At 35.7% G+C, this 17,116-nt stretch overlaps 1 protein-coding gene across 1 annotated transcript in view; it reads left to right on the top strand.

The window, feature by feature from the left end:
- The first annotated feature begins 1,499 nt into the window (after positions 1-1,499).
- The window catches only part of EFHC1 (EF-hand domain containing 1), a 92,197-nt gene continuing 76,580 nt past the window's right edge, over positions 1,500-17,116 (top strand). Inside the window, exons 1-2 of the mRNA XM_003769149.3 lie at positions 1,500-1,652; positions 6,097-6,303. Of these exons, the coding sequence (XP_003769197.2) occupies positions 1,584-1,652; positions 6,097-6,303 (276 nt within the window). The 5' untranslated portion in view covers positions 1,500-1,583. The remainder of the gene's footprint in view (positions 1,653-6,096; positions 6,304-17,116) is intronic.

Below are 17,116 nucleotides of genomic sequence, written 5' to 3'. Positions count from 1 at the left end.
AGTTACAGTGTATGAATGCTACTGAATATATTATTTTTCTATAAGAAACGAACCGATGCTAAATGAAGTGAGTAGAACCAAGAGAACATTGTACATAGCAACAAGGTTATGCAATGATCAATTCTGATTGATGTGGTTCTTTTCAACAATTATGTGATTCTGGCCAGTTCCAACAGACTTGTGATAGAATTATCTCACCCAGAAAGAGGACTGTGGGAAGCGAATGTGGATCACAACATAGTATTTTCAACTTTTTTGTTGTTGCTTGTTTGCTTTTCCTTTTCTTTCTAATTTTTCCTTTTTTGATCTGATTTTTCTTGTGTATCATGATGATGATGGAAATTATACATACATATATACATATATATATATATATATATATAGAGAGAGAGAGAGAGAGAGAGAGAGAGAGAGAGAGAGAGAGAGAGAGAAGTTGCACATTTAACATATATTGGATTATTTGCTGCCTTAAGGGAGAAGTGGGGGAAGGGAGGGATAATAAAATTGGGAACACAAGGTTTTGCAAAGGTGAATCTTGAAAACTAACTATGCATATGTTTTGAAAATAAAAAGTTAAAAAAAGAAAGACCATGTGGAACAGCAAAAATAAAAAAGAACAACTTGTAGAATAATAACACTGTAAAACACAACTTTGAATGCTGAATTATGATCAATGCAATAACCATTCATGATGCCATAGAATCAATGATGAACTATTTATTCATTACAGAGAGGTGACAGATTAAGATACCAAATGAGATACAGATATTGATCCTTATATCTATATATTTTGTATATAATCATTGAAGGAATTTGTTTTACTTGATAATGCATATTTGTTTTAATAAATATTTTTCTTTTCTCCCTCACTCCCCCCAAGAGATGGGGTAAGAGAGAAAATAGATTTCTGTTCATTTTTTAAAATGGAAATGGGACAGATGTGAAATGTTTTGTGCATGTTTAGATGAGATCATCATTTTATTAGTTTTACTTCATTTTTGTTACTGAGGTCTCAATAAAGGGGAGCAACCTGTAATTGTAATATAAAATCAAAACACAACAATAAAACTTCCAAAAAATGATTAAAACCAAATAGGGAATTTTTTTTTATTACTGTTTTGAATTTACTGATGTTCACTTAAAAACTGATTAACAAGCTCATGGTTTCATATACAATCCCCTTTTTTTCTTTGTGTACTTGAATGTTTTTTAGCTTATTAAGTTCATAATGAAAATTAATGAAAAGAAAGGCAAGTCAACTCCTCTAACGTCATAATTCCATATAGAAAGCCAGCCTGCCTTAACCCATCATTATGGAGGCTACTGGTGGGGAGCATCCAGCACCAAGGGAACACTTTTATACAGCCGCCTGTATGTTCACGGAACTCAACTGCGCCAGAAAGGCTAGGGCCATTGGAATGCGCAGGCGCAGACACGTCATTCAGCATCCTGTGGGCTACGACTCCCTCAGTTCGGTGCTCTACGAATGTTTGGCGTTACCATGGTTGCACAGCCCTGTGCGAGTTTCAGTTGCCAGGGCAACGGGATAGACAGAAGCTGGGTCCTAGAAGGCGACAGCGGCTATGGAGACTGTATCCAATTCTGGGCATGATTTGCCCTTCCTGCCGGGCTATTCCTTCAACGACCCCACGGTGAGGAACAGCCCAGTTCCAGGTTGGCCTCGGCACGCCCACTCCCCACTGCCCTAAGGGCAGCCCGCTCTCCCCAGCTGGACCCTACACCCCGTTCCCTCTACCCTACCAATCCAGCCCAGCTTCCAGCTCCACCTGGAAGTCGACGTTATCCCTTCTTGCAGCTCCATCTTTCCTTATCCAAGCTGCATGCCTCCTCCAAATTATTTCCTGTTCCCAGCCCCATATCCCACCTATCCCTTCTCCCACCTCTAGCTGTAGACCTCTCCCTTCATCAATCTTATGCTTCTGCAACCAGATACAGCCCTCACCCCCATTTTTTTTTTTTCTTCTAGCAACCTATCTCCTCTCAACTCCAGCCCTCTCTCTCTCTCCCCTCCCCTCCTTCATCCTTTCTCCCAGGCCTACCCCCAGGCTCAGCTCTACCAACTCCCATCCCTTCTCTCAGGTCCAATTCCCACTGTCCTTTCTCCACTCCCCAACCTCAACCCTCCTCCTCCAGCTCCCATCCTTTTTTCTTCGCCTAGCCTCAGCCTCTCATCAACTCCCATCCCTTCTTCTTTCTCTGTAGCCCTTCCTCTTCCTGTGGCAGCCCCACCTTCCAGCCTTTTCCCTTGACTTTCTTATCTTCTCCAAGCCCTCAACCCTCATCCTTCTCCCTTCTCCCAGCAGCCATCCTTTCTCTATCGAATCCCCAGACTTTTCCTTTTAACTCCTTTCACCCAACCCCATGCCTTCTTCTAGTTTTCCACCTTCATTCCTCTATCCCTTAACAATAACTGATATTTACATAGCATTTTGTAATTTTGTATTATATTAATGTATATAATTGTATATAAATTTATGTGTAATATATTTATATAAATTCTCATTTTTGCCTAATCCACAGCTCTTGTAAACCTCCAGTTCAGTCTTTCTCTTCAAACTCCATTATTTTCCATCCCAATCCCAATTCTTACTCCAGCTGTATTGCTTCCCCTATTCGTAGCCTATTTCTCTAGCTCTTTTCCCTCATGTCCATCTCTCTTCCTACCAATTCTGAATCTCTGAGATCCTCTACCTCTCCTCTTAGCTCTATCTCTATTCCTAGCCTGCCCTCCCTACCAGTGGTTCAGTATAGAGAATACTGAAGCTGGACTCTGGAGTGTTCTGGATTTGGATTTAAATCCTGCTTCCCATCCTTTCTAGTGGTGCCAGTTAGAAACATTGTTTATTCAGTTTTCTTATCTGTAAAATGATTATCACAGGATCTAGGAGATAGAAGTGCACCCTATACCTAAACAAAAACAGGAATTTTCAGGTTCCAGATTCCACTTGAAGATCTCCAATGAGAAGGGACCCACTACTTCCTGACACTACTTTTGAATAGGCCTTATTTATTGTAGGAAGTTTTTCCTTACATCATGACTAAATCTGTCTCCGTATTACTTCCATTAATGTTTTTACTTCTGCCCTATAGGGTCCAATGAAAAATATGTTTCTTTCAGGTCAGGTCCTCCTGACTTCAGGTCCCTTGCTTTTATCCACTGTGCCATCTAGCTACCCCCTTCACTAGGTTGTTTTGAGGGAAGTAGTTAGTAATTCCATATTATTTCAAAACATACTATTCCAGCAGTATTCCATAGTAGCTATTGTTTTTGTGACTACCTTTCCTCTCCCAGTTTTTCCTACTAGCCATTAATGATTTCACCTGTAAAATAAGGGGATTATACACATATCACTTTCTTCACAGGATTTTGTTGTTAGACATGCACTTTGTAAATCTTTAAGCATTATAGAAAAATGTAAGTTATTATTTCTCTTCCTTGGAACTTCCAGCCCCATCCATCTACACTTTGCTTAAAGGCAAGAGAAATCTTCCAGGAAGCATAGATCATCAGTTAACTTGCTTAGGAAAAACTGGAAAAGAGGGGAAAAAAGAATAACCCAGAATATTAACCTATTGGTTGGTTGTCTACTAACTTTAAAATCTTTATCAACATTTCTTATACTCTTTCTACTTTATTCAACCTTCTTCCTTATAAGCTATCCTTCCCCACTTGCCCGAATCCACTCAAGATACCAGCCCCATCCTAAATCCCCTTATACCTTCATACCAAACTGTCTCATAGAATCTACTCTTCCTATAGTGGACTAATTACTTCCTTTCTAAACTTATTATTTTTCCTCAGACTCCCTTAGTGATATAATTTGTTAAAGGATAATGCTTTAAATTTCTTCTAGAAATATGCAAGTGGCTTATTTTGTCTTCATCTGGGTAATTCTTTTTTATGTACTTTTACAATTTTGCTTGACCAAGTTAATTGGTGAACTTTTGTTTCTTGGAAAGTCTCTTGTCATTTATCAGAAGACTGGCACAGAATTAGCCAGAGATGTACATATTTTACATTTAGTTTTGTGTTCTAAATGCATAAATGCTTTAAATTCAACAGGACAAAATGCCCATGTATTTCTCTTGTAAAAGAGAATGTTGTAATTTAGTTTGGTGAGAGAATAAAGATTCTGGGATTCCTTCCCCTTGCTCATCCTGATTGTAGAACAATTATTAAATCCTTATATTATTAAGTTTGAATTTTCTGCAATTTGAAAATCATACTAGCAGATTTACTGAGTTAGTGCCTTAGTAATGAGCCTAAAATTTTTTGAATGTGAGCTTGTGGCCATTCTTAGAGGCAAGGCAATTCAAGTGACTTTTCAGGCAATGGACTTCTGGTATTTCTATTGCTGTCATTCGAACAGAATGAATTGTGAGCACTATGTACCCAAACTAGTGTCTTAAGTGGTACCAGTGAAAATATAGTGAGTAATGTGAAGTACAAGTAAGGTGAAGGTCCTATTTGAAGTATTGTGGGCCATTGGTGAAAATGTACATAAAAGTTTTTGTCAAAGGGAGAGCAAAGTGATGAAGGAATATGCTTTTTTTTCTTGAAAGGCCATTTTTCTAGGATTGTCCTAGTCCTGCAGGAGGACTCAAAGGTGATGCACATTAAAATTAGTTAAGTCTCTTATTCAAAAAGGAGAAAGTGAATTGAAGCAGCAGATGCTACATTTGTCCTTGGGGATAAAAGACAATAGGAAATATGGATACTGTAACTACTACAAATGTTACTATTACTGCCGCCCCGCCACCATCACCATTTATATAAGGCTTTAATGTTTTCAAAATACATATATTATTTTATTTGATTTGTCCATCAGGGAGGTAGCACTCAATGTAGCATATTTCCTATGTCATATATTATGAGGGAGCATGACATAGTGATTTAAAAACTGGTCTCAGAGTTGGGAAGACTTGCTTTAATTTCTGCATCTGATAAATATTGATGAGTATGTCATTTAATTTCTTAGTTTGACACCAGAAGTATCAAAGTCATGGCCCAGGTTCCAAGAAGTCTACAAAGCTCCTTTGTGTGGCTGGAACCAGATTGAAATATAATTGGAAAATATTTAACAAAACAAAAATATAATATAGATATATTGATTTGTGGTTTTCTAAGCCCTCAGGGATCCGTTTCTATTTGAATTTGACATTACTGCTCTAGGCAAGAATTGCAAAGGAGATGACAATTTTCCTCATCTGGGAGTTCCCTGAAACAATAAAATCACATTCTTATCCATGTATTGTGAATCAGGTGCAGTTCTTACTGAGAATGACCTGTGTGAGTTATTTTAATAGAAAATATATATTTATATTGCATATTCTCCAGTTCTCATAAAAGAGGACATTTAACTAAGTGCAGCCATTCAAATGAGGCAGAAGGAGGAAACAAATAATGACTAAACACCTACTATGTGCTAGACATTATACTGTTTTAAAATTATTATCTCACTTGATACTTAAAACAATTCTGTGTGGTAAGTGCTATTCTTATCCCAATTTTATAGTTAAGAAAAGCGAGACAGAGTCACATTTGAACTTCCTGACTCCAGGCACAAGTATTCCATCCTCTGTGCTTCCTTGCTGCTGTGTACTTGACTCTTGAAAGAAGTTAGGACAGAATTCAAAGAGATTAGACAATGGGCAAGAAAAAAAATTTTAATTAAAAATTAAAATAGATTTCTCAGACAGGTTACTGAATGTTGCTGCTAACAGATGCCACCAAAAGATTATTAATTACAAGACAAAATGGTAACAATCTTAGCTGATAAAATACTTTTTTTTTTTTACTCTTTATTTCCAAAGATGATCATTTAAAATTAAAGAACAGGACTTTATAAGTCATATTTTTAGCTCAATCACTACTTCACTGTTCAGCCCTAGACAAGTAATTTAATACTTCACCAAAAATGTCATTATTTTTTAATTGAGTTTATTTACCCCATGGAAGTTTAATGACATTTAAAAACAAGGAATAAAAATTGTTTATATGATAATGGGTTCTATAGTAATATGTGGCAAATGAACATATGGTAGTGTTCTTAATGATTCTATTTCCTTCTTCAGAAAACTACTTTTCCCCGAAGCCAGACATTGGGATACAGGAATGGCTATGCCTGCTCTGTACTTCCAGTGGGGGCCAGCAAAGAATGTCTCCATGTAAACCAGCTGTTCCAAGAAATGAAAAATAAGAAACCTACACCGACTTATGAAGAAAGCAAGCAGGTTCCACCTTCTGAGTTTGTTCCTGCACATGTGGCTTTTGACAAAAAGGTATGGTTTGGGATTTGTGGTGTTTGAAGAATTCAAGAGATATGCTTTCTGGGTAATTAATCATATTATTAATAATGATAGCATTTTATTAATAAAAGGACTATGATATTCTTGAATGCCAAAGACTAATAATAATAGTTTACCAAACATAGTTTACTCTTGGAAGATTTTAGCCTTCAGCTCTTGTAGGATAACAATGAGAGAATGAATATACATTGAGAGGTAGACTGATTCTAATGAGAAAATATAATTCGATTATATCATTTACTCCTTGGGCAGTCTAATCAAAGAATTTATATCCCCCATATCTTTGCCATGTAGTAGGTATTTTTTTTGTGTGTCTATTGATATTTTCATCTCATTAATGCTTTTCTCATTGTACAAACCTATTTTTCTCCCCACCCAATCCTGCTGTTTCCTCAGTTGCTTTACTGTCTGGGTAATACTTTTGTCTTTATCCTAGGTTTTTGTTTTTCCCCCCTTTTGAGTATTTTAAAATTAATTTTAGTTGATTTTGTTGTTGTTGTTTATTACATGAATTAGTGGCATTCATTTTGACTCTATACTTGGACTTTTTATTTATTTATCTTTTTATTTATCCTTTGTTTTTCAAACGTCTTCTTGGAGAACTGTATTTCATCTGTCATGAACTGACTAAATACCACCATTCACTTCATCAAATCTGTCTTTGTTTTACATGATTGTTGACATTATTATTTCTTTCTAATCTGGGCCTTTGGCTCATTCCACCAAGTTTTTGGCCTCCTGGTCAGCCATTTATGTTCCATGGAATCTAGTTTGTAAGTTGATGGTCCATATCCTGGCTAAATGAACTACCTAATTGGTCTCTCAGTAATAGACTACTTTTAGTACATTTTCTATCTCTGGGGTTTTAAATTTACAAAGATGTTATATCTTGTTTAGCTTTCAGCTCTTCAAGGGACAATAGACATTTCATGTAGCAAATTTGGCTTTTTGTTTTAAATTTCATTATTTTGTGCATCATGATTTAATAATTGTCAGGAATTTGTATTCTAGAGTCATTATTTATAAGCCTTAAGATAGGAAAGGCTGTTAAGTATATTGGCTTTTTGACATTTTGAAGAAGGGACCCCAAAACTTAGACTGCCCCAGGGAATCAGATAAAGTGGTTTATCTAGATAGGTTGGTTCATCCTGAGCTAAAAGAATTCCAACCCTATTGAATTAAAGAGACTCATTCAATTCTATTCAAATTCCAGCCCATGCTGAAACCCAGCTTGTAGATAAAAAGAGCCAACTTGGAAGAACTCTTTGTAGAGATTCTAACATGCCATCCCATGCCATGCTGTGCTATGCCATGCTATGCCAAGGAAACCTCTGCCCACTGGAATAATATTATCTTCCAGTGTTCCCCTCTCTCTATCCTCACCTATTTCCCTAATGAGACTTATGCCCCTCTCTTGGGATCCCTCTACTAGAAACTTTACTTCTCTGTCAGACTTTGCCTCTAAGGAACTCAGCCTTTCTATTCTTGCATAGTAAAGGCTGACTTCCCAATACCTATAATAAACTTCTTTTATGAGTCTAGTCTTTTTTGGGTTTGTAATTTCCTTTACAGAGAATCTCTGTGCCACCAGAAGAGAGTCTCCAAAACTCCCTACCCTTGTGCCAAATCCCAAGGGGTTGCAGGAGAGCCAAACCTCTCCATTTGGTTCCCTGAATCCCGAACCTGCTACTAGACCATATCATTTAACTCCCTGACCACCAGAAACCCTAATCTCATTTTGGTTCCCCAAATCTAGACCTCATTTGATTCCCTGACAAAAGGGAACCCCAAAACCTAAACCTCATCAATTTGACTTGGGAAGCTGGAAAAATTTTTTATAAACAAAAATTTACTTTATTTGCATTGTTCTCACTTAAGTCTAATTAGAATCAGTGTGAATTGGCTGAGTTTTGGAAATTGTTTCATAGCTGCTTAGACAGCTAGAAAAGTAACTACCAGGTTCAGACACCTTTTTTTTTGTTAGGAAGCGAAATAATTTTCTGTCACTGCCTCATATTCCTAAACTTAGTCCGCAAATGTGAAAGTTGAGCAAAATAAAAATGCAATCTTTTAAGTTTGTGTTATGTGATGGGGGAAATACCAGACTTCATAAACAAAAGGATATCTGAAAGTTCTACATCAAAAGTAAAAGGCATCTGCTCTCAGATTATTATAATTCTGTAATGCCATCTTGCATGCCAACGAAATGTCACATTAAAAAAAAATCAAATAGAGGATTCTCATTTCCCCATTTACTTCTTGCAGAGACCTCAGTTCAAGGTTTTGTATTTCTCTCTGAAAATGAATGACAATCTTAATTGATAAAGAACAAAGGACTTCTTTCATAAAATTGTTGTGACTGTAAACAATTTGTGATAGAAACCTGAATTCTCTTTTTTGTGGGGAAATAAAGAAGGAAGTGATTTATTTTTCCTGGAAAATCTGATTACTAAATATGTAATTAACCTATTTCTGTAATCTGTTTGTTACCTGCTAGCTTACACATTGGCCATGATCATAGCTTGTCACCTGAGTGATCCAGTAAAAATATGTAAAAAAGTCCAGTAAAAAAAAATATGTAAAAAAAAAAAAATAGAGACACATATATATTACACACCAGAGTATTGCTAATATACCATGTCAGACAAGCTGATAAAAACCAGTGAGGTATGTAAATAGAGAAAAAATTATTAGGTAAATTTAGGCCACTTATAGCAGCAAATGTAATGAATGCTATTTGTGTGAGTTTGAGGAGGCTTAAAATAAGGAGTCTTAATTTGTTTTTCTACCCAATTCTTCTACATTCAAAAGGTATTGCTATGAAGGATGGAGTTTGGCTGAGGACTTCTTGAACCTCTGCCCTTCCAAGAGAAAGGGGCAGAACCCATCCTCCCAGACCACATTTGTGGTAGCCCTAATCTTGGGGCCTGGTTTTGGACTGGATCCTTCCATTTGGCTTTTCCCCTTCCTTCTCTAGCATGGAAGTGGAGATTGCTCAGGAGTTTATATTCTGTCTCTTAAGTAGTTTGTGCAAACGTACAAATTGTTAATTTAAAAAAATTCATAAGCCATAGCTTTCCTAAGCCTCTCCTAGCCAATTAAAGCTTTTGGCTGGTTATCCCTCTGCTAAATTAATCAAGAAAAGCTAGCATTTAAAGGGACATCAGCAAGAAAATGTATTATTATATCATTTGGGATCATGCCAGGTGCTGTCTTTCTTAAAGACAGTTACCTCTTAATTATCCCCCTCAGTCATGTTGTTTGTCTGTTATCTCTTGGCTCATTAGGTCCCAAGGTGAACTGTAAACCATTCTGCTGGTAGGTCCTTTTTAATTCCTGTTTATTCTCATACCCAGTTCCAATTTCCCAAGCTGACATAGTTTGCCAAGTTAAATTAATCAATCAGCATTTATTAAGAAGTGCCTACTATGTGCCAGGCACTATGCTAATCATTGGGGATACAAAAAGAGGCAAAAGATGGTTCCTACAGTCAAGGAACTCACAATCTAATTTGGGAGACAATATGAAAACAAATACATATGAAGCAACCTATGTACAAGATAAATAATGAAACAAATGAAAAGCCTGGGTTTTTGGGTAATTAATAATCAATTTGTTTATTAGGCTAGCAAATGAAAAGTGAGGTCTTTGTTTTTCCTTCCTAACCAAAGGTTGTTGAGTGTTTAAATACTTTTGGAAAAAGATGTGTCCCTGACTGAAAATCAACTCTGATTGATTAATAATTAATGAGAAAATGAATATTATAAAGACAGGGTAGACTTTTTCTGATTTTGATCATGTGATCAATGACTTCCAGATCATTCTGCCTTTAGCAGTCTATATAAAATCTATACAAAACAATCTGTTCTCCACCCATTCCTACTGAAGTTGAATAATGGTAGGGTTATGGTAAAAATTCTACCTAGATAAGATAATTTAGGTACAGTAAATCTTTGGGTTAGGTTAGAACTGTCCTTAAGAGACTGTACTTTGAATGAGCAAATGAAAAAGAGAATCTTTGGATCCCATATCTAACAAGAAAATAATAATTTTTCTCAATAATAAATATTAATCTTTGGGTCCCATATACAGAATTGGGTTATTAATGTAATAAGAAAATAATTTTTCTCAATAGGAAAATAATAATCTTTGGGTCACAAATACAAAATTAGATTATTAATATAAGAAAATAGTAATTTTTCTCAATAGGAAATAATAATATTTAACAAAGAAAAGGCAGTAGAATTAAGAAGAGCTAGGGAAGCCTTCCCAGAGGCCATACCTGCTGTAGATCCTTGTTGCTTCCTGTGTTGGAAAGGGAATCATGTCTCTTTTAAATACTGAACTATATTTCCATAGGAGGTCATTGTTACACCTACATTTGGTAGAGAGTGCATTCCAAATGACTGATTATATCCAGTGTCTACACTAGAGAGAGAGGAGAAAATCCATGTATGAGACTTACATGACCAAAAGAAACTTTTATTGGAGGCTATTCTTTACAGCGAGCTGGAGATGAAAAGGGTGATGGCATTATCCCTCAAATCTGTGTCGTGGATGTACAAATGTGTATATGGGGGAAATGGTGAGATAGCTCTTCCCAAAATGACTTCCCAGCTTTCCCTTTTTGTTTAGGAAAAATCCAGTCTCTTGTGTGTTAAAGATATTTTTTACTTTTGAGAGATTCAAGGATGGTATTTGGCAAGAAATAAGGTATTGTCTCTACCTCTACTTCTAGATCTACAATTTGGGATCTTGGAGTAAAGTAGTTCATTGAGGAGCATGAGAATATGTCCAAGATATATTGTACAACTTAACTCAAGATTAACCAATAAGGGAGAGAGGGAATATTTTATCATCATCATCATCATCATCATCACCATCATCATAATAGCTAGTATTTATGTAGGTATATGTAGCTAGAATAATGTAATGTTTGCAAAATGCTTTATAAATATTATCTCATTTGATTTTTTGTGGCAACCCTGGATGCTATTATTATTTATATTATTATATTATTTATAGATGAGGAAACAGACTGAGAGATTGTGACTTTTTCTTGAGTATCTGACTCAGAATTTAAAGTAAGGTCTTCCTGACTCCTAAGTTGAGGGTTCCATGTACTATTGATGAGGTGTGAGAATGATGTATGAGAATGCAGCAAAGCCTGAGAGATGGTCAATCTTCTGGTCAGAAAGCTGTAGAACTCAATGATGAGAACTACTCCACCACTACCATTCTTCAGTTGTATCTCTAAACCATGATATTAGCATATCAACCTAATTTTTGTTTCTCTTTCCCATAAAGTTATCTTCTTGATTCTGACTTTGCTAAAAACTCCTTTGGAGCTTTGACCCACTTCAATGTCACAATTATCTCCCTGATTTGGACTCTTTGCTAAACTCCTTAGGAACTTTAGCCTACTGGTAAGCAGTGTAATAAATCTTTGACCGTTAACTTGGAGATGGAGTATGTGAATTCTTTCACCAAACCCATGACACTGAACAAGGGGAATCCTTATCTTGTAAGGGGGTTTTCTTCCTCAACATTATGCTACTTATAGTCATCTTATATACAATTCCAGGTTCTGTAGATTATTTAATTTCAGATGGATATTTATATGTAAAATTATAATTGGGAAAATGAGATCTCAATTAGAGAAAAGCAAAACAGGATAGTAGACAATTTAAAATTGTCTGGCCCATGCCAGTAAGGTGGCTTTGGATTGCTTTCAGATGAAAATATAAACATTTGGTGGAACTGCTTTTGTCTTTTTTCCCTACAGGATTCTATATGAGAATTCTAACTCATATTCTATGGGAAAGTGAAAATTGTGGAAAGGGAGGGATGAAATTCTAATATACAAAGGTCTGAAAAAAGAGGAAAAATCTTAATTATTAATATAGCTTTCTATAAATGTGTATGAGAGTGTATATTTTCTAGCAAGAGATATAAATTCATTTGTATTCTTCAGAGTGAGGAAGGATAACACTGCAATTACAGAATTCTAAAAAGCAAACATAATCTTATATAAATAATAAAAATTACAACCCAGACATTTTAAAGTGAATTACACTAGTGGTGGTGCTAAACAGGTGAAATCCCTCCAAGCTTACTTGTTAGCAAATTCTTTTTGATTCAGAAAAGATGGGGAAATGGGGTATTGTAATTAATGCAAGTTTTTTTTTTCCTCCCATTGATGGCTAATGAGTATAATATTTAGTTGACCAAAATTGAAAGAATTAATATGTAGTAACTAAAATTATATTGAAATAAATCCATTATTACAACATCTTTCATATACTTCCCCTTCGCCCTCCTTACATAACCATAATCTCCTTTCAGATTCTCATCTCTTCTTGCTTGGACTATTGCCATAGAATTCTAATTGATCTTCCTGCCTCAAGTTTGTCTCCATTTTGTGAGAAATACTGAAAAGTTGGGTTTCCACAGAGTGTGTTGCAAGCTTCACAGTAGTGGAGGGTAGCGGTACCACTGACCAAGAAGTTTTCATAATATGAGAGGTTAAGGAAAATTAAGATTCCTCAGAACAATTACTTTGTTGAGCATTCAAAGCTCTTCACAACCTGGCCTCAGTCTATTATATTTGACTGCTTTTCACATGTTTTACAACTGGGTGCAGTTGGCAGAGAAAGAATGAAATATTGATGGGATTCTCTGGGGTCAGGCAGGGAAGGGCACTGATAGAAATCATTCTAACCCTATAATCCTACCTTCTGTAGAAGTCATCCAGTCAGGAATCAAACCCCTATGGCTCTGCCATTTTTGTTGAATTCCTCTTGGGGTTATGGGCTAACATAGCATACTGCCACATAATATGGCTCCTTACACCTTACCATGCCCTATGGTGTCTCCTCTCAACTCCTTTTCTTTTTTTCTGGTGTCTTTCTCCTTTTTATAGCTAACTATCTCTTTTAGGCTAAATCTCTTACTATTTAGGCTGCCAGTTAAGGGCATACTCCAACCTATGCAGTATTTCCTTTCTCCTGGTAAATTGTTAGGTCCACTAGGGAACTTGTCTTTTAACAGCCCCTTTCCTTGCTAACTATATTCTTTCCCAACTCTATCTCATATATATCACTCCTGGTGTCTATATACCTCTTCATTTTGTCTGTAACCTCTTCTCCTAAATAAGTCTATTTTTTGCTAAAGGGAATGGCGATTGTGAATTCTTCACATGATCAAACCCCAACCTGTGGTGCCTGAATATCAATCTCATCATTTGGTGCTGAACCTCAAACACATCATTTGGCCATAACTCACATCAAAACTAGTTTTCTTACTGTTTCCTATCATCTCTGCCTTTGCAGAAGTTGGTTTTTTTCCTCATCTCTACTTCTCAGACTTCAATCCCTAGTTTCCTTTAAAGATCAATTAAAGCATTACCTCTTAAATTAACCCTACCTCCCAAATTACATTATAAGTAGTATATAATTTATAATTATAATTAAATATGCTTATTATATTATATTTTATAATTATAATATTATAATTACATTATATCCATATGGGTTAATATACTTATTTACATGTTATTGCCCCTGGTAGAAGGTAAGTTTCCCTTTTCATTTTGGTCTCTGTGCCTGGTACATAGTAAAGTATTTAATAATAAATCTTTGTTGATTGAGTAGATTCGGGAATTTGTAGTATCCAAAAGAAATAGCTATGTGTTAATAATTGAATAGTATAGGAGGAGATTGAAATGAATCTATGCTGATTCTTTGATATCCTTGAAGTTGCATTTTTTTAAATGTCCTTTTTATTTGTAAAAGAATGCAGAAAAAATTTCTCAAAAATGTGTCTGCAGCTGATAATATGGAAAAGACCCATATAATAAAGTCATTATCATCATTCTTCATTTCTAGATACATTTCTTGCTTCAGGGAAGAAACTTAAATGGGAAGTTCACCATGCCCTCAAATTTAACAAGTTCAACATTAACTGATCTTTCCATATTAAAATATTTATAATTTATAAGAAGGAATTGTAACTCTTATAAATTATAACTCTAAAGTGGATTGTGATATTCATTTAAAATAACAGCATTTTTACACAATTATTTAGGGTAGAGAAAAGGTTTTCAACTGATAGGGCAATTTAGGGAATACAGATGCCCAAAAGGAATGTTCAGAAAGGGAACTCAATATAATTTAACATAAAATAACTCTCAAGCATAAACATAATTAAACCTCAAGTTATAATCTTTTTTTTTCCTAGCTCAGACAACTACAACTAATATTATTCCATAGTTGACAATTGGTACAATTTACATTGTTAGTTAAAATTTTCTTTTTTATATATAATTTAAAAATATGTAATTTTTTTTTTAATCTGGAGGTATAAAGAGACCTGGTTCAAATGCATAACCTCCAGAGGCATAGTGCCAGACTGCTTGTTTACTGAGTCTTTTAACTTTTCCTGGAAAGTTTATCTTTAATTCATAGAATCACAGATCTAGAGTTGGAAGGGATCTCAGAGGTCATGTATGTTCAACCTACTTATTTTACAGGTAAACAAAATTGACACCTAGGCAGGTTTAAGTCATACTCCAATGTCACCCAGATAGGAAATACAGGAGCAAGTCGAGACTCTTTTCTTAGGAGTATGTTGCCTTTGATTATACAAACATTAAGTGCCTACTATATACAAGGCACCTCCCTAAAGTATTAAGAATATGAATTAAAAAGAAACAGCTCGGAAAATGAATGGATGCCCATCAATTGGAGAATGGTTGAGTAAATTGTGGTATATGAATGTTATGGAATATTATTGTTCTGTAAGAAATGACCAACAGGACGAATACAGAGAGGATTGGCGAGACTTACATGAACTGATGCTGAGCGAAATGAGCAGAACCAGGAAATCATTATATACTTCAACAACGATACTGTATGAGGATGTATTCTGATGGAAGTGGATTTCTTCAACAAAGACAAGATCTAACTTAGTTTCAATTGATCAATGATGGACAGAAGCAGCTACACCCAAAGAAAGAACACTAGGAAATGAATGTAAACTGCTTGCATTTTTGTTCTTCTTCCCAGGTTATTTATACCTTCTAAATCCAATTCTCCCTGAGCAACAAGAAAACTGTTCGGTTCTGCACACATATATTGTATCCAAGATCCACTGCAATCTATTTAACATGTATAGGACTGCTTGCCATCTTTGGGGAGAGGGCGGAGGGAGGGAGGGGAAAAATTGGAACAGAAGTGAGTGCAAGGGATAATGTTGTAAAAAACTACCCTGGCATAGGTTCTGTCAATAAAAAGTTATTTTAAAAAAATAAAAATAAAATATGTTAGATTATATTGAGAAAAAAAAAAAGAAACAGCTCATGTCCTCAAAGAGTTTACTTTCTGGAATTAGAAGACAACATGTACATTTAAAGTGACTTGAGGAAGAAAGGTACACACTACACACCTCTTAGATTGGCTAAAATGACAGGAAAAGGTAATGTTGAATGTTGGAGGGGAAGTGGGAAAACTGGGATACAGATACATTGTTGATGGAGTTGTGAATGGATCCAACCATTTTCAAGAACAATTTGGAATTGGATTGGAGAACAAAAAGTCATCAAACTTGGATGCTCTTTGATCCAGCAGTGTTACTACTGGGCGAATTTAGGGTTTAAGGGAGGGAAAGGGACCTACATGTACAAAAATATTTGTGGCAGTCCTTTTTGTAGTGGCCAGAAACTGGAAACTGAGTGGATGCCCATCATTGGAGAATGATTGGGTAAATTGAGGTATATGAATGCTATGGAATATGATTTCAGAGAGGCCTGGAGAGACATATATGAACTGATGCTGAGTGAAATGAGCAGAACCAGGAGATCATTATACACAGCAATAGCAAGATTATATAATGATCAATTCTAATGGACATGGCTCTCTTCAGCAATGAGATGACTGAGGCCAGTTCCAATGGACTTGTGGTGAAGAGAGCCATCTGTACTCAGAAGAGAGGTCAGTGGGAACTGAATATGGACCATAACATAGGATTTTCACTTTTTTTGTTGTTTGCTTGCATTTTGTTTTCTTTCTCATTTTTTTCTTTTTGATCTGACTTTTCTTGTGCAGCAAGATATTTGTGGAAATATGCATAGAGGAATTGCACATGTTTAACATGTATTGGATCACTTGCTGACGGGGGGAGAGGGTGGAGGAAGGGAGGGAAAAAATTAGAACCCAAGGTTTTGTAAGAGTGAATGTTGAAAATTATCCATGTATATATTTTGAAAATAAAAAGCTATCATTAAAAAAAAAGAAAGAAAAATTAAAAACAAAAACAAAGAATGCACTAACAACTAAAGGGGCTCAGAAAAGGCTTCCTTAAGGAAATGACATTTTAATTGAGCCTTTTGGGAAGCCTGACATCTGAAGAGCTGACAATAAGAAGCAAATGAATTTCAGGTGGACAGGAATTGGCCTGTGCTACTACTACACAGGATCTGAGATGGGATCAGCTAATGGGCCATGTTGGCTGGATTGTAGAAAGTAGGAAAGGTGGTACTACAATTGGGTGAGTTGAGCAACCTGCTGGAAATCATTAAATGGCCAGGTTGAGTCAGTTTGTTTTATCCAAAAAAGCAAGAGGAAGGTACTGGAATTTTTTTTTAACTAGGGGAGCTACAAGGTTATGAAATTTATGAAGCTATATTGGTTATGAAGATTGTTATGAAAATGATTTTGTCAGCTGTGTGGAAGATGGATTGGAACAAGAAGAATCCTAAAAACAAGGAGACCAATTAGAGTGTTGGGTA

The sequence above is a fragment of the Sarcophilus harrisii genome, chromosome 4 (assembly GCF_902635505.1).
Source record: "Sarcophilus harrisii chromosome 4, mSarHar1.11, whole genome shotgun sequence".
Taxonomy (NCBI): Eukaryota; Metazoa; Chordata; class Mammalia; order Dasyuromorphia; family Dasyuridae; genus Sarcophilus; species Sarcophilus harrisii.
Note: the sequence above shows the minus strand (reverse complement) of the source record. Positions and strands in the feature narration are given on the sequence as shown.